At 35.9% G+C, this 22062-nt stretch overlaps 1 protein-coding gene across 1 annotated transcript in view; it reads left to right on the plus strand.

The window, feature by feature from the left end:
• LOC129227930 (rap guanine nucleotide exchange factor 4-like) overlaps positions 1–22062 on the plus strand; it is a 196090-nt gene that overhangs the window by 21054 nt on the left and 152974 nt on the right. The window contains exon 2 of the mRNA XM_054862554.1: positions 20568–20714. Coding sequence (XP_054718529.1) covers positions 20568–20714 — 147 coding nt within the window. The remainder of the gene's footprint in view (positions 1–20567; positions 20715–22062) is intronic.

Raw genomic sequence — 22062 nt, forward strand, 5'->3', positions numbered from 1 at the left:
AAATTTTGTCGAGAAAGAAAAGTGTCAACCTTCTGAATGGTTTTATTCTCGCTCATTTAAAATGAGATCGCGCAAACAATAACTTTCCTATATGAAAATGTTAATCCATATTAGGCTTTAAAATGCTTTTAACTTTTATCCCGGTGATTTTGCAGCGTGTTTTTTGAAATTCGAAGGAAGAAACACAATTTCAGGGGTAATTTTCGCGGGCTTTCGAATGGGATCTGAATCAAGAAAATTGGATAATCATTTTGGATAGAAAGAGCCGTTTGATGTCATTTTCGAGCCCTAAAATTAAAATTCGAACGTTTCGGTTCTTTTTTGGCGTTTGAACCTCCCCCCCCCCCCCCACGTTCCTTCTCGGGTGTCCAAGTACCTTCCAGCCAAATTTGCTCGAGATCCGACGTCAACTGCAGATTTATGTAGGAACCCTACACACGCACACATATACACACATGTATGCACATATATTCCTTGTTTTTTTATTTAGATGTACATTTCTAATATTTTATTATTCTAATTTCTGATATAAAAAATTGGCTTCAAAAGCACGGACTAATAGAATATCATTAAATAAAAGTAGCAGAAAGACAGCAAAATTATATTTTTATTACTCGATGGTGAGATGAATTTTGCGCGTTTATGTGCACCATGTTTTTATTTATTTATTTTTTCTCCACTTCAATGATCACTAATTTACCTTTTGTGAAAGTTAATTTCAAGTGCAATTTCAAGTGGCTCTCTCCAATGAATAATTTATTTCAACTATCAATTTCAGTTATACTTTATGACAAACATTTTTAAACATTTGTCCCATCTGTACTGAATTTTATCAAACACTTTCTCTTGTAAGTATAACAAATGATAATTTGTTGATATTGGTATTGGTTTGTTGTCCTGTCTCGTTATTTAGCTAAATTTGGCAAGATAATATTTAGAAATTTAATAGTACATTGAAAATTCGCACAGAGGTAAGGCATAATCAACAGGAACATATTTTTAGATATTTACTTAATTATAATTGCAAAGAATTTGAAAAGAAAAAGAAAACAAATAAAAGAAACTAATAAGATCAAATTTAGTTAAGTCCATTGTAAACTTCAAACCAAAGGGCTAATTTAAAAACAAACCCAAACCTATCCTGGTCAAGAGGAAATTGTTGAAGATGATGTTATTACTGGAAAAGTACCGCCTCTCCAAGAAAAATTACAACCAGATATAAATTCAAAAGAATAACTATAAAAATAATACACACAGTACGAAACACACACACACACACACAAAAGGATTTACCCAAAAATAATACGCAAGAGACCGAATTATTTGAGGATGGACTTCGAGGAAATAAGAGGAGGTGTTTCGTGCATTGATAACAGTACCATCGACCTGCGTGAATTCAGAAAGAGTATTTTAGACTGCAGGAAAAATTTAAGTTCTAAAATGAGTTCCACGCTTTGAGACAATCAAACAGATACATTATGTTTTTAACTATTATTGATTTATCATTATCAGATCTGTTCTTTCATTTTATATTTTTTCACAATTTCGTTTTCATAGGTAATACGATTTTTGCACAAAATTTTAAATATTTGGCAGCGAAACAAGTCATTTTCGATCATTTTTTGAGAAATTTCTTATATTTGTATAAATACCAGTATTCCGGTATCACGTTTTAAAAAATACCGAATACCAGTATTGCATTTTTGGTCCAGTTTTGCAATTCCTTATTTCATAGTATTGCAAAACTAAGGAAAAATAATCATTAAAATATTTAAAGTTCATTATTAGCCCAGGTAAAATAAATCTATCTATGTAAATGACTGTATGTGTGCCTATGTTTATACAAATCCACAGTTTGCTTCGAATCTTAAGTAAATTTGGCACAGATGTATTTTGACGCTTAGGAATTCATACAGGAGAGTTTTCATTCCCTGCCCTATGGGGTGAGACCACAGTGCAGTTAGGAGGGCTTTCCCAGAACTGAATTTTTAAGCCTATTGATAACAATGACTGAATTTTTTAAAATTTAAAAAAGAACTAAAGACGTCAGAATTTTAATTTTGGGTCATAAAATTAAAATTCCTTTCAACTCCGTGGCTGGAAATTTTTGCACTCTTTTTTTTTCCTTTATGCAAGCCTGATTGTTGAACATGCTTCACTTGACAAAACTTTCATTTTCGAGGTAGACCGTGCAACGCCGGGAAACGCAGCTGGTTGATTTAATAAATCAAGTGCAAGTTTGAAGCAGAAAAATAAGATTTCCAAATGTATGAAAAATCCACTGTTATTTCACAGAATCACAAGATTTTTAGCATTTATTTTATTGCTTACTAGTGGTACCCGCACGGCTTTGCCCGTAATGGAAAAATTAAAAGGTCTTTTGGTTCGCCTGCATATTTACAAATAATGTATGGTGAATTTTCTCGCCAATTGGCTTGTGCCCATGTTACGGTTCCACGTTATGATAATTTCGTAATTTACTCGTCCATCTTATAATTTTGGTCTTAAAATTGGAATAGAAAAAGAACCACACCGAATTTTCGAAAAATCGCTTCGAGGTGCACACCCCCATGCTACAAATTAACTTTGTGCCAAATTTCATGAAAATCGGCCGAACGGTCTAGAGGCGCTATGCGCGTCACAGCGATCCAGACATCCAAACATCCTCCGGACAGAGAGATTTTCAGCTTTATTATTAGTAAAGATGACCTTAAAATATAGGACGACAAATTTTGCCAACTTCAAATGAGCATTTAGGAATAACTCTGAAAGAAAAACTTAAGTATTATCGGGTTATGCAATGAGTTTGATAGTGTTGCCAACTGATTTTGTAAAAAAAAAAGTGAAAACTTTTTATTACCTTACCAGCAGATCACGGGATTGGATATTTTATTTCAAGTAGAATTAGAGTGTAAGGACAGGCTGGAAACCTTATGCTCATGCATAAATGTTTTTTAAAAAAAAATTATATTAATTTCAATTTTTGGCACCTTGAATTCAAATTATGTTTTTCGCAATCACGAGCGTGTGTCTGTATGTATGCGCGTGTGTGTTTGTGTGGGTGCGTGTGTCTGTATGTATGTATGCATGCATGCGTGTGCGTGTTGTGTATGCAGTGCTGTGTGTGTAGGCGTTCGTGTGTGTGTATGTAGGGATATGTGTTTGTCTGTGTGCAGGCATGAGTGTGTGTATGTATGTGTCTGTGCGCAGGCATGAGTGTGTGTATGTGTGTGTATGCGTAGGATATGGACGCAACCTGGAGACGGTTTTCGCAAGCGGCGCAGCATCGTGAGGCTGGTCGACGCGGCGGTGGTGCTGGCAGACGGTGCTGCTGGGAAAATAAAATCATAGGAATTCAAATCAGTCAATTGAGAACAATAAGCAATCGTGATTGCTCAAAAAAAAAAAGAAAATCTGTAAAACGGAAGCTCCCAAACTGGGTACCGAAGCACCCTAGGGAACCGCAGGAAGAAGAGGGGAGCCGCGAAGTGTGCATGGTAACAATAATACGTATATACTAGAACTACACTAGTGTGTCGTGATTAAATTCTGATACTTTAAAGGTTACCGCGAATGGGATTTTTTTTTTTTTTTGGGGGGGGGGTCCCTGCTGTAAATGAAAGATACACAAGGAACGTAACATTACTGTAAAAATGAACTGTATAAATACTCAGTTTATTCCTGGTGCATTATTCAATTTGGAATGGGGGGGGGGCAGAGTAAAGAATAGGATCTAGGGATGGGGCCATTCATTAATTACGTAAGGGTACCGCGGGGGAGGGGAGTTGGAAAACTCTCTACACACCCTTTATTCGGGGGGGGGGGGAGAGAGAGAGGTCAGACCCACTCTTACGTAATATTTTCCAAGTCGATATTTTATATTAGAAATCGCGCGATCAAGTGGTTTGGAAGAGATCATATTTCATTTTCGTAGGAGTATTTCGTATTTCATTCAAGGTAAACAACGTATTAGGATGAGCTGTTTTTTACTTGTTTTACAAAGAATGAATTGTGTAAAATTTGTAATAAAAGAATCACACCATGTATGGCACTTTTTTTTAATTAGTATCGCATCATATGCAAAAAATATTTGTCGAAAAAATGTTTAGTTTAGATTTCTTTCAGTAAATATTTCTTTGCACGAAAAGTATTTTTAAAAAATTTAATAATAGTGAATTTAATAATGATTCCAATGATGTAAGATTCTGTATTTTATTATTTTTAAAAACGAAACGGAATCTTACGTAAGATGGGGGGAGGGGGTTCAAAATTTTACTTACCCTTACATGGGGGTGGGGGCGTCAAAAACTGCCAAAATCATTCTTACGTAATTAATGAATGGCCCCTGATGAATCAAACGGGGAGAAATTTATTTTTCCTCCCTGCTTTGCTCTGCAGTAGTGACGTCACTCAGGCATTTATAGAGTTCCACAATGTTGTCTTTAAAAAGTAAACACTCCATTAAGTTAATAGCTTTTAAATCGTGTTCAAATTCGTGCAGCAATCCACTATATAAGGGTCGAAAGCTTCATCGGGTCAAGGATGTCTTCCGCCATGTTTAGAATGTGTGCCATTGCCGTTCCACCACTAGCTGCTTCTACGTTTATAATGATGGTAATAGAAACCACCAGAAAGATTGGAAAATTGAGTTCATCCGACATGGAATGGCTTGATGGGTATAAATTGCATTTTTAGCATTAATGAAGCGAAAGTATCTTTAATAGCAACTAAAAAGTACAGAGGTTTTTGACAAGCGTACAAATAAGCGTTTAAAATGAAAGCCATCCATTTTGTTTTTCTGATTTTACACAGAATATACACAACATAAATAAAATAAAAATAATGAAATTAATTTGAATTTTGACATTGTGATTCAAACTTTGTTTTTCGCAATCACGAGTGTGTGTGTGTATGTAGGCGTGTGTGTTTATATGCGTGTGGGGGGTATGTGTGTAGGCATGTGTGTTTGTGTGTAGGGGCTATGAATGTGTGGGTAGTTGTGTGTATGAGTGTTTGTGTGTGAGGGGGAGTGTATGTGTGTAGGCATATGTGTTTATGTCTGTGTGCAGTCATGAGTGTGTTGGTAATTGTGTGTAGGTGTGTGTGTATGTGTAGGTTTCTGTATGTGTGTAGGCGTATGTATGTGTGTGTACGTGCGTGTATGTATGCGTGTAAGTGTAGGACATTGACGCAACCTGGAGACGGTTTTCGCTAGAGGAGCAGCATCGTGAGTAGCCGGTCGACGGAGATGCTGCGGAGGGTGGCGGTGGGAAAAATGATAGGAACGTCAAAAACAGTCAAATGAAAGCAATAAGCAATCGTGATTGCTGAATAAATAGCTTTTTGCTGAATAGTAAAGTAAGAAATAACAACTTAAAAACGCACAAATTACAGGTTACTGCAAACGCGTTACAAGAAACGCTATTGTAAAAAGTAATGAGCTTATGGATGAAAAGACATCGGACAAAAGACAACATATCTCTCACTCTGTCCACTTCATTTTTCCAAAAAAATTTCTCTCGCGACTTTATTTTGTTTAAATTATCGATATTTTATAATAACTTACACATAAAAGTTTTTTTAAATTGAGATGGTTTTGAAGTATTCGGCTTTTTTATTTTTACAAGTTTCCTCCCTCAAAAATGCCGATTTAATTCATTTGGTATCTCCAAATGATGCCACGTGCTAGCCTGCGCAATTAAAAATGCGAAATAATTAAGCAATTTATTATAATACTAGTGGTACCCGCACGGCTTTGCCCGTAGTAGAAAATTAAAAGGTCTGTTGGTTCGCCTGTATATTTACAAACAAATAATGTATGGTGAATTTCTCGCCAATTGGCTTGCCCATGTTACGGTTCCACGTTATGATAACTTGGTAATTTACTCGTCCATCTTATGATAATTTTGCTCGGGAAAATGTTCTTAAAATTGGTATAGAAAAAGAACAAAATAGAATTTTCGAAAAATCGCTTCGAGGTTCGCACAAACAAACCATGCTACAAACTATGTGCCAAATTTCATGAAAATCGGCCGAACGATCTAGGCCCGTCACAGATATCCTGATCCTTTTGGTTGAGTTACTCGTACAGTAGGATCTTCTTTATCCGGCCCCTGTTTATCCGGATCAAATTTGTAGTTAAAAAAATATCACTAAATCTTCGTTTTAAATTACGGTAACAAGTACGGATCTATAAGTACGCTAAATGTTATTATTTTGGTTAAATGTACCATTATTGCACAGATCGTACTATAAACCATAGTAACATAACAGACATCACGGCATAGTTGGAGCGTTAGTACGACATCACTGCAGCTGACTTTTTAATATTGAGTTTAAAATAGGGATTGGGTCTTAAAAATTGAAAAAAAAATTCATTCTGGTGACAGATAAGTATTTAATAAATTTAATGCGTAATTATTTTGATACATATGTCGGACGTGCATAACGACAACATTAATAAACTTACTCTTCATAAAAAATATCTAATTATGATAGTTTGCTGGTCATCAATCATTTTTCGCTCTATTTCTTTATATTGCATTAAATCATTCATAATTTCTCGCATCCCTTCCCGTGACGGGATTTTAATTCTCTCACCAATCAGAAATATCATTTGACATTATCAAGAAATGCATCAAAACTATATGTGAAGGTTTTTATTAGTGCGTCGTCGATGTCGGTTTCCTCATTGGTTTTGACCTCCTTGGTTACTTCAAACAGTTCTATTTCAGCGAGCTTTCAGTTATAAAAGCTGTACTTCTAAAAAGGAAAAGACTTCTGAAATTGGAATTAATGGGGTCGTTTCCAAAATTTTAAATGTATTTTTTTCTGAAAGAATATGCTTAAAAACATAGGATCTGATCATTTTTTAAATGATTTATTTAAGTTTAATATTTATAAAAAAATACTTAAATCTTTGCGCTTTCATTGTTTACACTTCTGTCGTGTGACATCACAAATGATGAAATGCCATTCAATGTTGCCAGTCACAGAACAAAATATTTAATTCGCTTCTTTACTCACGTGTATTGGCAACGATATGTCTGATAGCAAGCGTAGAGCGCAATTTTAATTCGCTGCTTGATTATCATAACGTGGAAACGTGGAGAAAGATGCGCCAAATTGCGTCATTTGTGACGTCATAAAGACCACGCCTTATTTGAAAAACCGGACATTTTAAAAATTTAATTAAAAGAAAAAACTGCTGGGAAAATGAAAGTATTTTCGTGGTCCATGTAATTTTTTTTGCTCATTCTATCCATTTCAATGACTAAAAGTAATACTTTTGACTGAAGGAAATCACCCCATTACAACATACATCTTCCTTGACCGCAGCCTCATTTATTATCAATCCAAAATACTGCTCATTACATATTGTCTGCAATCTCAGGAGTTTGTATTTTGAAGAAAGGGAATTTTTTTTTCTATTTGTAATGACACTGGCGCAAAAAATCAAAACACATCCGCATAAAACAAAATAAAATGTCAAATTTTAAACCTTGAATAATCAATCGCGTCTAAAATGCGGATCTACTGTATGATTTAGAAAATCTTTTTAGTGAAATGCTTTGAACTTTGCTTACATTTATCAGCTTTAATCATTTGCTTCTCACTGCTTCAAATGTAACTAGTATGTTGTGGCCATCACGAAACTTTCTTCTATATCTTTCTTATAATTCTGAGCCCTCCCCACGCTTGACTAGGAAGCAATATTCCCGACAAAATCAAAATTACACATGCAAAAACTTGACGGCCATCCCAATGTCTGAATTATCGCAAAATAAAAGCAAAGAGCGAAAATCGAAAGTTATTTTAGAAGACTTGCTTGAATTAATTACAAATATTTTATTTGTTAACAAACATAAGATGGCAACAGTTAAAAATTTTAAATTATTTTGAGATAATATTTCCCATCATTTCCATTCAATTAAAATCACGAGAAATACGTAGACGACAGTTTATTACGATTTATCTTTCTTATTGTTGCATTAATAAAGCTATTTTGTCGCAAAAAAAAAAAAAAAAAAATTCAGCGCCTCTTGGAGCGATTGGCGCCAAAATTGAACCAACGTCTGTTTACATATGGATTCACATTTGTTCCAAATTTCATTCAGAACGTAGCATTACTTCTTGAGATATGGCACTCACAATGAAAAACGTTCGATTACGCCACCCTCTTTTCAGCTGTTGACACCTAAATGAAATCAGCTCTTATACACTCTAAGAGATACTTGTCGTTAAAATTTTGTTTGATTCCGTTTGTTATTTCTTGAAATACAGCAGTCACAATTGACGACAAAAAAAAGTTCTATTACTCAACCCCCGTAAGAGCTATTGACACCAAAATTGAATCAGCATCTGCTCCTGTTAGGGGAAACACACGGACCAAATTTTGTTTGATTCCGCCAGTTACTTCCTGCGGAATAGCAGGCACGCATAACTCAAGAAACATCCCATTGCTCGTCCCCCCTTCGAGGAATTCGCGCCAAAAACCAATGGGCACAAGTTCACATAAGAGCACATATGTGTACCAAATTTCGTTCGATTTCATGTGGTAGTTTTTGCTGTAGAGCGGCCACAAAAAATTGGTCGCACACATACGTGACACACACACACACAGACAGACATTTTCCAAACATGGTCGAAATGGACTCAGCACACCTCAAAACGTTCGAATCCTTCGAAATTCGAAAATTTGCACGAATCCAATACTTTCTTCTATATATTAGATATAGAAGAAAGTAATAATCTAAAGCCATAAAAATACATTTAATACGCAGCAACAGAACATCTACTAAAACAGGCATCATTCTAATGACGCGAGATTTAAAAATGTTTCTCTAATCACATAACTCTCAAGGAAAATCGAGTTTCTTTTAACGCATTTTGCTATGCTTGGAAGAAAATCGAATAAAAAGTGAATGGCACTTTTATTAGGTCCTCCGACATAATAGTGTCAACAATAATGTCATGAGTTGTCACTTTTCTCGAATACAATAGAGTTAAAAATAAATAAAGAATAAAGAGGGCGAAAAAAATATTTTCAGCAAATATTTTTCAAGTGAAGGTAAAAGACATTATTTTTTCCCCTCTTAATATTATTGTTAAAGACCCGAAACAGAACTCGTTGAAATAAATTTATTTTTATGTTCTTCGAAAAATATTTTTTATGGAGTCGGGTTTTTCTTGGAATATAAAGCTGAATAAAATCTTTAATGTGGCATGATTGAAGTTATTTCCTTTAAAACGTTAGTATTAAGTGCAGTAAAAAGGCTCTGGCGTTGCATGATGAAGTCTGCAGTAAAGTGCGCCTGAGGCGTAAATCATACGCCTCAGAAATTTTCATAATGAATTTTATCTTCAAAGACAAACTGAATGCCAAGGTCAAATGAAATGGCTTTCTGTGAGGTACAACGAATTTTTCGCTTTTCTATGAAACCAAAAGTGGAATAAGGAGTTAATGTCATGATTGTTCCACATAAGGTCAGAAGACATCTAAATATTCATTAAACGTCAAAGTGGTCATCAGGTGAACTGGGGGGGGGGGGGGGGGAGAGTCTCCTACAAGCGCGGGGATCAGTTGAATCAACTTTTCAAAAAACTTGCTCGTCAACTAGTTGACTGACGTTTTTCGTTGCGTTCACACGACGCAACTTGGTTGAAGGAACTTTTCTTCTAATATAAACTAAATTTATTCAAGTAGCTCCTCCACAACGCTGTTAAAGCTGAACCAAATTGACTCAACTAGTTCATTCGCGTGTAGAACGAACGCTTGGCAAAGTCCGGATGAGTTGAACCTACAAAAAGTTGATTGAACTCCTCGGGATGAGAATGGTAGGGGCATGTGTGTCTGGTGTTGAGTTGACTGTCGTGTGTAGGCGCAGTAATCCTTTACTATTCTAACCTGGTTACTCATCCTGATACCGCTCGTTCGACAGTTGATTCAACTAAGTTGTTTCGTGTGAAGGAAGGCCTACCACACGAAAAGCGTAATAATGGGAAAAACGAGCTGATGTGTGCATCACATGACTTCCTTTTACTCCAATTCAATGTCATTTCCCCATTATTGGCAATTTTAATGTGATTCAATAGTTTACTCTCTAAATATCAACAGTGGCAAAATTGAAACCAAATTTTTTTTAAAAAAATCGCCAAATTTGTCGCTAAGTTGGCGATAAAACTTGGAGACCAAAAGACTGGCTATATATCGCAAAGTGTCCGACAGATTATAACACCACTTGAGTTTACATCAAAATTAACAATGATATCCGACCCAAAAGGGGTAAAAGACCCCTTTAGAAACACCCGAATGCAATCAAAAGTTAAGGTGCACAACTAGACCACACTAGGAGTCTACGTACCAAATTTCCACTTTCTAGGACATACCGTTCTTGAGTTATGCGACATATATACACACATACGCACGTACATACAGACGTCACGAGAAAACTCGTTGTAATTGATTCAGGAAACGTTAAAATGGATATTTTAACGTTTCTTGAGGGCGTCTATACGTTCTTAGGTACATATTTACGTGTGGTCGGGTCGAAAAAAAACTCAACATTCATTTGGGGGTGAGCAAAATGAAAATTAAGGCCGATTTTTCAGTGAAAATTTTTTCGTAAATACAATACTTCCTTTTCTGTAAAAGATAGTAAAAATATGTTAACAATCGAAAAAGCATATCGTCGATTCAAAGCAACACGAAGGCATCTAATCTCAGGAATAACACTAATATATCCTACTGTTGCTCTGAGGCGACGAGAAAGAGCGTTTTTTAACTCTTAAATTATTTGCTCTTCTATACGAATAATATAAAGCAGTACAGTTTGTTTGAACGCGCTAATTTCAGGAACTACTGGCTCGAATTGAAAAATTATTTTTGTGTTGAATATTCAATTCATTGAGAAAGGTCTAAGGCTATATAGCATCACGCTATGTCTAAAAGGAGTGGAGCAGCAATGGAAAATATTATGAAAATGAGAAAATTTACATTATAACATAAAATGCTTGGAACGCAGAATATACGTAGCCACGGTGGCTCGCACTGAAAGTGCAGGCGTCGCGATCCAGTGTTTTTAGGTTCGAGTTAGCCATCAAGCAAATCTCGAGGGTACTTTTCAGAGAAAATCCTAAAAGATGCTAAAATTTTGTAAATATATGTATGTATGTAGGTAGGTATATTTACGTATCATTTTTTTATTAGTTAACTAATTATAAAAAGCTGAAGAGTTTGTTTGATCGCGCTAACCTTAGGAACTACTGGTTCAAACTGAAAGATTTATTTTGTGCTGAATAGTTCATTTATTGAGGAAGGCTATAGGCTATTTGTAGGATTTTTCCATTAGGTTTTGTTTTCCTGATTTTTTCAATCAATTTTTTTTGTTCTTATAGTTGAAAATAGTAACTTATCTGAGTTAGCTATGAGTATAGCTAATTCAGCTGAGTTAGCTAATTAGCTGAATTAGCGAATTAGCTAATGAGTAAATAGTTTGATTTGTCGTAGTACTCAAATGCAGAAAGAAACCGCTTTACTCGCTGAACGGCAGGGTTACAGTAGCGTGGTTGCTTGGCGCGTTAAGCGATAAACTGTACAGTTGAAAGATTATTTTGAGTTTCAATGCTACTGTCAATCTTTCTATGTGTTTTTGCGAATAGTTTTAAATTCCAAAGATACTTTGATAGGTTTTTGAAAATAAATTGTAATTTTACATCAAAAGGGGAAGGGGGGGGGCTGGATTTTTTTTATTTAACGGACATCCTTTAAATCCTTAACATGGACATCGCAGTACGGGTAATGCTAGTAGGATATAAGGTTTTAAATTCAGATGAAATGTTAAAGACTTTGCGAGAAATTGAAGACTACGTCTCTTGAAATTTCGGCACTTTAAGACCTCATATTTCGATAACGGGGATACTAGGGCAAATAATATTTGCGTCCAAACTGCCCTTTTTATTATGATCTTTTGATTGCTAATTATTTATATTTTTTCAATAATAGGCTATCGTACCTTTTACTGGTCAGAACGTGTACTTTTTAGCCAAATTGTCAATTATATTTTGATGATATTAATACATATAAGAACTATTTGAAGATCTAAACTAAACTCAGTAGCGCAGCAGTCAGTAAGGGCCAAAGCCAACTGTGGCCATCTCAGTTTTCGTGACAGAGGGTTCTGGGGTGCAAGGCAGAAGTTCTGATTTAGTGGTCAGCCGAACGCAGAACCCTCAGTGTCTAGTTCCCAAGCACGCTTGGTACTTATTTTATCGACTCATTGAAGGGATGAAAGGCTGAGTCGACCGTGCCCATCACGGGAACTGAACTCAAGTCTGTGGCGTAGAAGTGCAAAGAGCTACCCAGGATTTCTCAGTTGAACCTCAGTCTAAAAATATGTGGCTACATTAGTTGGTTGTCATAATATGCAATGATATGAAAAGTCATATGACTCGCAAATGTTCCTCGTATCACATTATAAGGCAAGGAAATTGATACAAACATTTTAATAAAATCTTCCTTGTAACCTCAAAATCCGTGCGTGTGATAATACGTTTCAATATTTAGACTTTTGGCAACGTTGGTTTTTTTTAATTTTTTTCAGAGCAAAAATATTGTTTTATTTCTCAATCAAACGTTACTAATGTTAGAAAGTACAATATTTCGCAAAAGGACCAACAGATATGATGAAAGGAAGTGCTATTTTATTGTGGGCAATATCCTAGAAAATGTAACATTGAAACAATTGCTATAAGCCAATTTAAAATAAATATTTTAAGGGACATCTAATTGACGTTCGTTTAAGGCATCAAAAAGTCGATTTGAAAAGCCGAAGAAAAGTTTCTACACGTTTGACGCCAAAAAAGTTTTTTCTTAAGAGTCCTCGTGTCTGTTGTATAAGCCTTTTTTTTATTTAATTTCTCAATCTATTTGCTGAAGTAAGACTTGTCTCCCTGAATATTTAAGTTTGACTTTTAATTTAAATGTATTCAATTATAAGGAACCATCACGCATCATATAATGAAGTGCAGTTGAATCTCCTTTATCCGGTATTATGCTAGTATAGCTTTTTTAATTAGAGATGAAATTAATATCATAAGCAAGAAGCAGTCGTTATTGAATTGTGATCTTTCATTAATGATTGACCTTCGTCTTAAAAGTCGATTAAAGATGTCAACCGAAATGGTAGATAAGAATATTTTTGCGCTGTTCAATTTTCCTATTCAGAGTGATACTTGTGACACTTAAAGCAGTACATGACATGACGACGTAACTGTTGTACGATGTGAAACAAAGCCTCAATGACTTTAGAAGTTTGAAGAGGACATTAAATCAATTGTTATGCATCACCTGTGTTTTGTGCCCATTTGACGAAGTTGTCATGACGAATTAAGATATGCTGTTGAATGTATGGTAAAGACTTTGTTTTTCAAGGTTGATCTTGTTATTACATTGAACTTCAGAGTTTTTTTTTTTTGAGCAATCACAAATTGCTTATTTCTTTCATTTGACTGTTTTGATGTCCTATGATTTTATTTCCCCCCCCCCCCCGCCTCCAACTGCAGCACCAGCGTCGACCGGCCTCGCGATGCCGCTCCTCTAAGGAAAACCGTCTCCAGGTTGCGTCCATATAGTACACACACACGCATAGTTACACACACCTACACTACAAACCTACACATACACACACATACATACACAACTACACACACATGAGTGCACACACCCACACACCACCATACATACATAAACACTAATACATACACACACATACACACGCATACATACATGCACACACACATATACATACATACACACACATTCATGCCTGCACACAGGCACAAACACACGTCTACACACACATACATACACACATATACATACATACACACACATACATACACATACACACATACATACACACACTCATGTCTGCACACAGACACAAACACACGCCTGCACACACATACATACACACACATATACATACACACACATATATACACACACACATATATACACACACATACATACACACACATTCATGTCTGCACACAGACACAAACACACGCCTACACACACACACATATACACACGCCTACATACACACTCGTGATTGCGAAAGACATAATTTGAATTCAAGATGTCAAAATTCAAATTGATTTTTTTTAAATAAATATAATATGAATACGTGTTATGAAAGAAAACGTTGTGTTTACGTTGCAAGATGAGGCGTACAATTCTTGAATTTCTGTTTCTGATGGGATTATATAGTTCGAAGGGATTGTACAATTTTAAAGGATTGTTCAGTGGTGCAGCTCTAGTGATCAGCGATGATTTATATTCTTTTGTTCCTATTATTTCAACCAGATCTAGATATTTCGACATTGAAACGGTTACCGGTCATTACTTAACTAGCGTTATTTGCCTCACTGCCATCCAACGCCTGAACAGAGAATTTCTCTCATTTAATTACTCCAGCGTTAAATAACTACAGGAAGTCGGGTTCGTTGATCACAATGGAACAGCGGAAGCGTCAACTACTAGGAGCACGCTATGAGAGATAAAAGATAGTGGCTATGGAAATATCAACATTAATGGCTTTAAACTGAAAGTGTTAATGTTGGAGGGAAGATAATGAACTTACGATAAGGTTGTTAAAACATTTGCTTTAACAAGCCGGTCGACATTTCCATTAATAATCTTACGTGGTACCACTTTCAAAATAGATGATTAATAGTATGACGTTTATTTTCTTATTTAATAAAAAGTGGCAAACTCTTCTAAATGCAATAAAAGATTGCTTCGATTCCTTTAATTACCTTTTTGTTTAAGTACTCAAACACAATTGCAATCTTAAAATGAAATTTAATGTCTTTTTTCTCCCCAAAAATTGCGGTTTTAATTAGAGAAAGATTTTGTGAAAATACTCTTAACTTTGTATGGAATGTTTTATAAATTTACAAAGCATTTTATTTATGTATATATTTTTAGCACTTTATTAAGTTACGAGAATACTATAAAGGTATATAACTTCGAGAATACTGCTAAAGAATACTTTACTACCAGAAATTTGCGAAACATCTTTTTGAAAAAGGTAAAATGAAATTACACTTTGCAAATCTTGTTACAAAAACTTCGAGTTAAAATTTCTTTCGCCACCTGATCCGGCGATCTGGATAAACGAGGGTCGGATGAGCGTGGATTCGGAGAATTGGAGTTCTACTGTAGTTCAAGTTCAAAAATTAAATGTAAGATATATAAATGTTTCTGGGATACAAGTAGTAGCTTATGTTATTTCACTTGACAAGGGGTAAGGTGAAGAGTGATACTTTGTGTGTGACGAAGGGTCAGATAGGTTGAAAAAGAGTGTGACATCATTTATGATCCTAACGTTTTAAATTTGTAACAACTTCTTTTAAATGTACACTCCTGTTTGTGAAAATTGCAACACCATGACGGAAGCATCATAGTTGAATGAAATTCAATACACAGTTGAGTGGTAATGGTAGAAATAAATAATTACATTTTCAAATCAAACAAACTATAAAAAGGGATAGAAATTAGTATTTTGTGTGGCCACCACGCGTCGCAATAAGAGCTGCTGCACGACTCGGCATGTTGTGAAACAGAGTTTGAATATCTGCCTGCGGCCCATATTGTTTGTATGCTCAACCAAAGTTCGTTTGTCGAAGCAACAGGACGCTGATCACGAGTTAGACGCCGCCCAACGAAATCCCACATATGTTCAATCGGTGACATAACCGGGGAATATGCAGGCCAAGGAAAAAGCTGTACCTGCTGCGAATCAAGGTAGGATTTGATAGTCCTGGCGACATGTGGACGGGCATTATCCAGCTGGAATACAGCCCCTGGCGATCCTTGCAGAAAAGGAATAGCTGTGGGGCTGTAAAATTTCGTTTATGTATCGGGTACTGTTCAAATTGCCCACAATTCGCATCAATTGTGATCGTCCATGATATGCTATGGCACCCCAAACCATAACTCCGAGTATTCGTCCACTGTAACGTTCGATAATGCACTCCGGAATGTTCCGTTCACCGGCATACGCCTGACACGAGCTCGGCCATTATAGTGCCACAAATTGAAGCGGGATTCGTCAGAAAAGAAGACCTGCTGCCAATCAGCACGCCAGCTCCTATGCACATTAGCCCATTGTATCTGCAGTTCGGTAATTTTTGGTGTGACCCCCCCCCCCTCCTCCCACAAACACACACACACACAAAAAAAATGTTCCGCCAAAAAATTTTCGAAATTGTAGTTTGAAAAATACATTTTAGCTTCCTATTATTTTTTGACTTTGAATTCTACTTTAGGTATCACCCCCGGACGGGTGGCACCTGGTGCGGTCTGCCCCCCCCCCCGTAGTGACGCCACTGCTCGGGAGTACTAAGAGAGTTTTATTTAAAAATAATGGGCTATGAGTCCCATAATAGTGTAAGAAACTTGAAACATGCACATCGTAAAATGTGTAAAAGTACGCACACACACAAAATACTATTGATCTTTTTTTAAAAAAGTATCCATTTCAAATGGAATTTTCGCACTAACGTACTGCTATGAAATAAAAAAAAAAAAAAAAAAAATCCGTTCAAGAATTTAACAAGTAAAAAATTTCTGGGAAAACCAATTTTTTTTTTTTTTTTTTGAAATTCTTTTATTATAGTATGTCAAAAGTCACAACTTTACAAACATTTGTTTCTTTTGAATATCACTAAGAAAATATAATACCTGAATTTTTGCCAAAATAATTCTACTCCATATCCCTCACTAAATCTTAACCGGCATTCCTGAAACATAAAAAGAGCAGTTTAAACTATTATGTGTAATAAATACGACTGTCTGGACATGAGGTCGGGTTTTGAATAGCGACCTTGCATTCCTGCTTTTTTCTCTCTCGAAATTTCGGGTTTGGGTGTAATCATGAAAAATATAAATTTATTAAATATTTTAAGGGTAAAGCAATGTTTGCCTCTAAAATCAAGTTTTATGGATAAGCGATCTAGCATGCACATAGTTTAAAATTTTTAAAGAGATTAAAAAAAATATATATATATCCGCTCTAACCCAATATGTTATTTTCCCCACCTTTCCTGCCCATCTTGTACTATCTGTGTAATTGTACCACGTGAAGAGATTGACACAACGATTTTTTCTTTCAGTAGACTATTTTTACACCATTTTCAGGAAATTGTTCGGAAGAAATAATTATTTAGAGATTAAATTTTAGTATTTTTAACACGATTTTTCAGTTTATCGTTTGCTGGATTAATAATTAACCTATTAGATTATTAGCAATTACGTAATAAGTGAATAAGAACTTTTATTTGAATTTGTCTGATCTTGGGAATTGGATGAGCTAAATCTTGGGTTTTGCAAAATATCCCAATCAGAGCCCTTGGGCAAGAACAAATGTGGCAAAAACGGCAGTTAAATTGTTTCAGTATCCACTTATAGATGGCAGCACCATTTATTAGTATTGGTGTTTTATCATTGGGAAATCGTTTTCTGGTAAATTTAAATCTGCTATTAAGCGTGGTCTTTGGTTTGGATTTCTTTTTAAGATTTTCGTCATTAATTTTAGCATTTATATTTTTACTGAATCCAGGTTCTATTTAAAGACCGTTGTAGATCTAATAAATGTTTGTTCATGTTTTGTAGTCTACGTACGCAATTTTATTAAATAATAAATAATATTTAAAATCATTATCCAGTAGGACCCCGATTTAACTTTTATACGTTAAATCGGGGTTATTTGTAATAGCGGCGTGTGATTTTTTTTAATGCACTTACCTTACCTAAAACCCCTAATAACCCCCTGCGCAAAAATATCCATAATTAGAAAAAAGTACACTTTTTATTCAGCATTCCACGACTTATTACACACTGATTAATTTGAAATTTAAAAAAACTGAGTAGTAGATGTTTGACAATTTCCTTGATACTTGACTCGAAATAGTTCTCTTCCGACTTTATAGAGGGAAGAAAATACTGTCTCCTCTGCAGCATGTGCATGAGATATGTTTTTACAGTTTCCGGGCCATGTAAAGCTTTTGAAAAAATAAGTTTTAATGTGAGTTTCACTATTGCTTTCTGCATCAGAATCACTATTCGTTGGTTGCCCCCTCGCCCTCGCTCATCAAAAATGACTGATTTTAAGAAAAGTCTTTTTCTTCTTCGGAAAACAATCCAATATTTCCTAACTCAAATTAACAAAAAGAAAAAAAAAAAATCTTCGGTTGTTAAAATAATTTCTTATTTCGTTGTTTATTATTCGATATTAGGGGTTTTGCCTTCATTTTAGTCGGAAAAAAAGAAAAATTCGCTAAATCGCGAAATTCGTGAAATAGAGGTTCTTTAAATCGGGGTCCGACTGTAAAGAGTTTAATTTTTACAAGTAAAACTGGACATTACTATGTATTTGTAAAAATACACATAATAGATACATATATTTTTTCGAGTAAATTTCTTTGTGATATGCAAAAAAAAAATAGGGGTTCCAATCTCGATCCCGAATCCCGCGGGATCCCGCATGATATTTAGCGGGATTAATCCCGCGGGATCAAGAGCCAAATCCTGCGGAATTTCCAATCCCGCAATTTTTTTTCGATGCTAAGTTTTTCCAACTTTTGCCGCTCATAAGACGAAAATTTTCACGAGCATCATCTGAAATTTGAACCACATCGTATATCTTAGTGTGATATATGGTGAGAAGTGGATTTACCGTTTAAGAACACAATAAAAAGCGAATGTGTTTTTTTGAGATTGAATTGGTATTCTCAGAGGTCTCCGTTTTCATACGTTTAGCAATTGAGAAAAGGCGTAAAATTTATAAACATTTTCAAAACCATGACTAAAATTTAAAATTCAGATAACACCCATCACATCTCATCTTTTAGTCTAATATTGAGTTTTTAAAGTTTCAGTACCAACGAATTCCTGAGGGCGGTCAAGCCCTGACCCTTCCCCAGTGGCGATCTAGCCGATAATTTTGGGAGGGGCCATCCAAAATTTTTGAACAAACTCTCGAGAAACTGTATTAAAATGAATGATTCTAAAGGGAGAGTGAGGGTGTGTGCGTGTTTGGAATCCTCCCTTCCTAAAAATATTTGCCTTAGCGGCTCTAAAAATCTAATTCTAAGCTATTTTTGCACGTATTGGATTCGTGAGCTCTCCCTCCGAAAAATTTCGAAATTAAAGCCATAAATACGCAAATTTAGGCTCTTTTTGGTCTCATAAGCAATATAGGTGACTCTGAGGACAACAGCATTTAGAGAACGTCCAAGTGTCTAAAGTTGGAATCAAGTTATGATGTAAACGAAGGAGCAAAATTTTGGGAATAATAGTTCTTTTTCAAGGAGAGAGATAATTTCTCTCACAATTAAGGCCGAAATTTCTTTTAATGTAAAAAACATGTGTGAAATTTTGTTATTTTCTCATAATATTTTCGTTTTTTTTTATTTTTAAAAAAATCCTACAATCACAAGGCTTTGGGAGAACCATGGTCCCCCTCTAGATCCGCCCCTGACCCTTCCTGTAACGTGATTAAAGATTAAAGACATTAACTTCGAGCTTTAAAATCCCCATCGCATCCAACTTAAAAAATAATAGATTTAAAGTTGGGTTTTTGAAACTTAAATTTCATAAAAATTCTAAGGTAAGTACCCCAAATATGCACGAAATCACCTAACGTCATCATGGTTAGTTCCAAATTTCGTTTTTAGAAATTTCTGAGAGAAGACCACACAAGTTACTTTTTTCAGTGATGAAGAGCGTAAAATGAGCAACAGTTTCGAAAAAAGATTTTGGATGGGAAACCCCCTTCTTAACTCTCTCTCATGACGTTGTCTGTCAAACAACGGCTAAAACCGCGTTTTTAGGACGTCATTTTCAAAACGTTTCATAGGGAGACGGGAAAACCATCTGACTTCCCAACATTTTTGGAAATAGTTGGAAATTTATGCTGTCAACTATAACCTACAATTGCTTTTTTGAAACTTTAGCATCGGAAAATTTCTAGAGAGCTCCCGAACGTTCTCTCCCCTATTCTTCTTCCCCTATTCTCTCTAACGCAATCAAAGATAGATTGAAATTGATTTCAAGTGTTAAAAATATTTCGGGAGGGAAATCCAGTCTTTGTTGGAGGGGGAGGCCTGACACCACAGATACAGCTTACATTTACAAATTTTTCAGATCAGTTGAAAAGCTTTCCGAACAGCGCTCCTGAACCTTCCCCATTATCTCCACGTATCCAAAGATAGCCTAAAATTGCTTTTTAAAGACTTCAATTTCGACAAATTTCCTTGATAAGTCCCAACCTCTAATGTCACCAAAGAAAGCATAAAAGTGATTTTAATTTTGAAAAAAAAAAAAAAAAAAATCGTTTCTCAAATATTTTCTGTTTCAAAGACCAAAAGAGTTCGAGAAGATTGACCGTGAAGTTTTGCTCATATAGTGGTACCGGCTAAGCTTCTAGTTTATATTTCTTTTGTACAGTTCTTTTGCGGGAAATTATATTTTGATGACTAATAAACTTTTTTTCCCCCAGGATACAGTGACATTATGCACACTCGGTATCGGCACAGCTTTCGGCGAGTCCATATTGGACAACAATCCACACAGTGCTACTGTGGTTACGAACGAACATTGCGAACTCCTGCGCATCGAACAACGCGACTTCAAGGCGATATGGGAGGTAAGGTTTATTTTAACGCATTTCAAATATTTCACTGCTTTTGTTCGACACAAATTAGTTGCTGTCCAAAAATCATGCCACACTGCTGTAAAACCAATTTGAGTCCCCTCCCGGCCCGACGAGAAATCATGTCAGCCTAGTCGGAAACTATTGTCCCGGGCTTTGGGGGAGGGGGGGGGAGACTGACGCAAAAAAAAAGAAAGAAAAAGGGGGAAAACTCCTAATTAGGGGAAACGTAAAGATGAAGTAAAATTTACTCTTTTGGTATTTACTGCTGTGGTACTTAAGAGTCAATTGTTTCCTAGTAAGCAATTTTGATTTTTTTTTCTCTCACCCCCCTTTTTGTCTTATTTTTTCCTTTTTCTTTTCCCCTTTTCTTTTCTCCCCCCTTTTTTATTCCTTCCCTTTTTATCTTTTCCCCCTTTTCGTTTCTTTTTTTAGGGTGCGGGAGGGGCCTGGCGACAAAACTGACAAGAGGCCCGACTTGGCTCTCTTATACTCTGATCCCCTCCCTCTCTGTCACAAAAAATCACGCTTGACCTCACCCCCCCCCCCTTTCCTTTAACCCAGCCACCCTGCTTTTCATCAGCATGGTGTTAAAAAAATGTGTTGTCGCAATTCTTATTACCACCTCCCTCTCGTTATAAAATGTCACTATTTCACAAATCCATTCCTTCGTAGCGTGACATTATTTGTGGACAACCCCTAACCCGTGAGGAGCTTGGGATCATCCACAAATGTCCCGCTTTGATAAGGGGAGGAGAGTTCGTAAACTTGTGATAGTTTTTGACGAGCGGGAGCGAGGGTGTAGAATAAGTGTAAATGTCCCACATTTTGGTTGAAATAAGAACATTTTCATAGCAAAGTGTATAATACAGTATAGCGTAATGTAACGCAGGGAGAATGGAGGGATAAGATAAAGTGTGACACTTTTTTAAAGGGGGTCAAATGTGTTGAAACAAGTGCGACATCATGTATGGAAAGCCCTGTAGAAGAAACCTAAACTTTATACTATAGTGAAACCTCCCTTAACGGACACTCCCGAATAACGGACACCTCTAATTAACGGACATTTTTGCAAGTTCCAGTCCCTCAATATAGGCCATTCCATGTAATTCACTCTGAATAACGGACACTCCGAATAACGGACAGTTATTTCACAAAAAATTTCCCTTGCAATCGTAGCACTTCCGGTTTTTTTTCTTTTCACAGAATATCTTAGTAACTGCTTGCTTTACAAAGCTTTTCATCCTCCACAACTGATATTCCACCCCCCTACCCCCGTCATTTCCTTATCACTGTTTCTTGGAATTAAAAGGGTGGTAATGGGCAGAGGCAGCGATTGGGG

Source organism: Uloborus diversus, chromosome 1 (assembly GCF_026930045.1).
Source record: "Uloborus diversus isolate 005 chromosome 1, Udiv.v.3.1, whole genome shotgun sequence".
Taxonomy (NCBI): Eukaryota; Metazoa; Arthropoda; class Arachnida; order Araneae; family Uloboridae; genus Uloborus; species Uloborus diversus.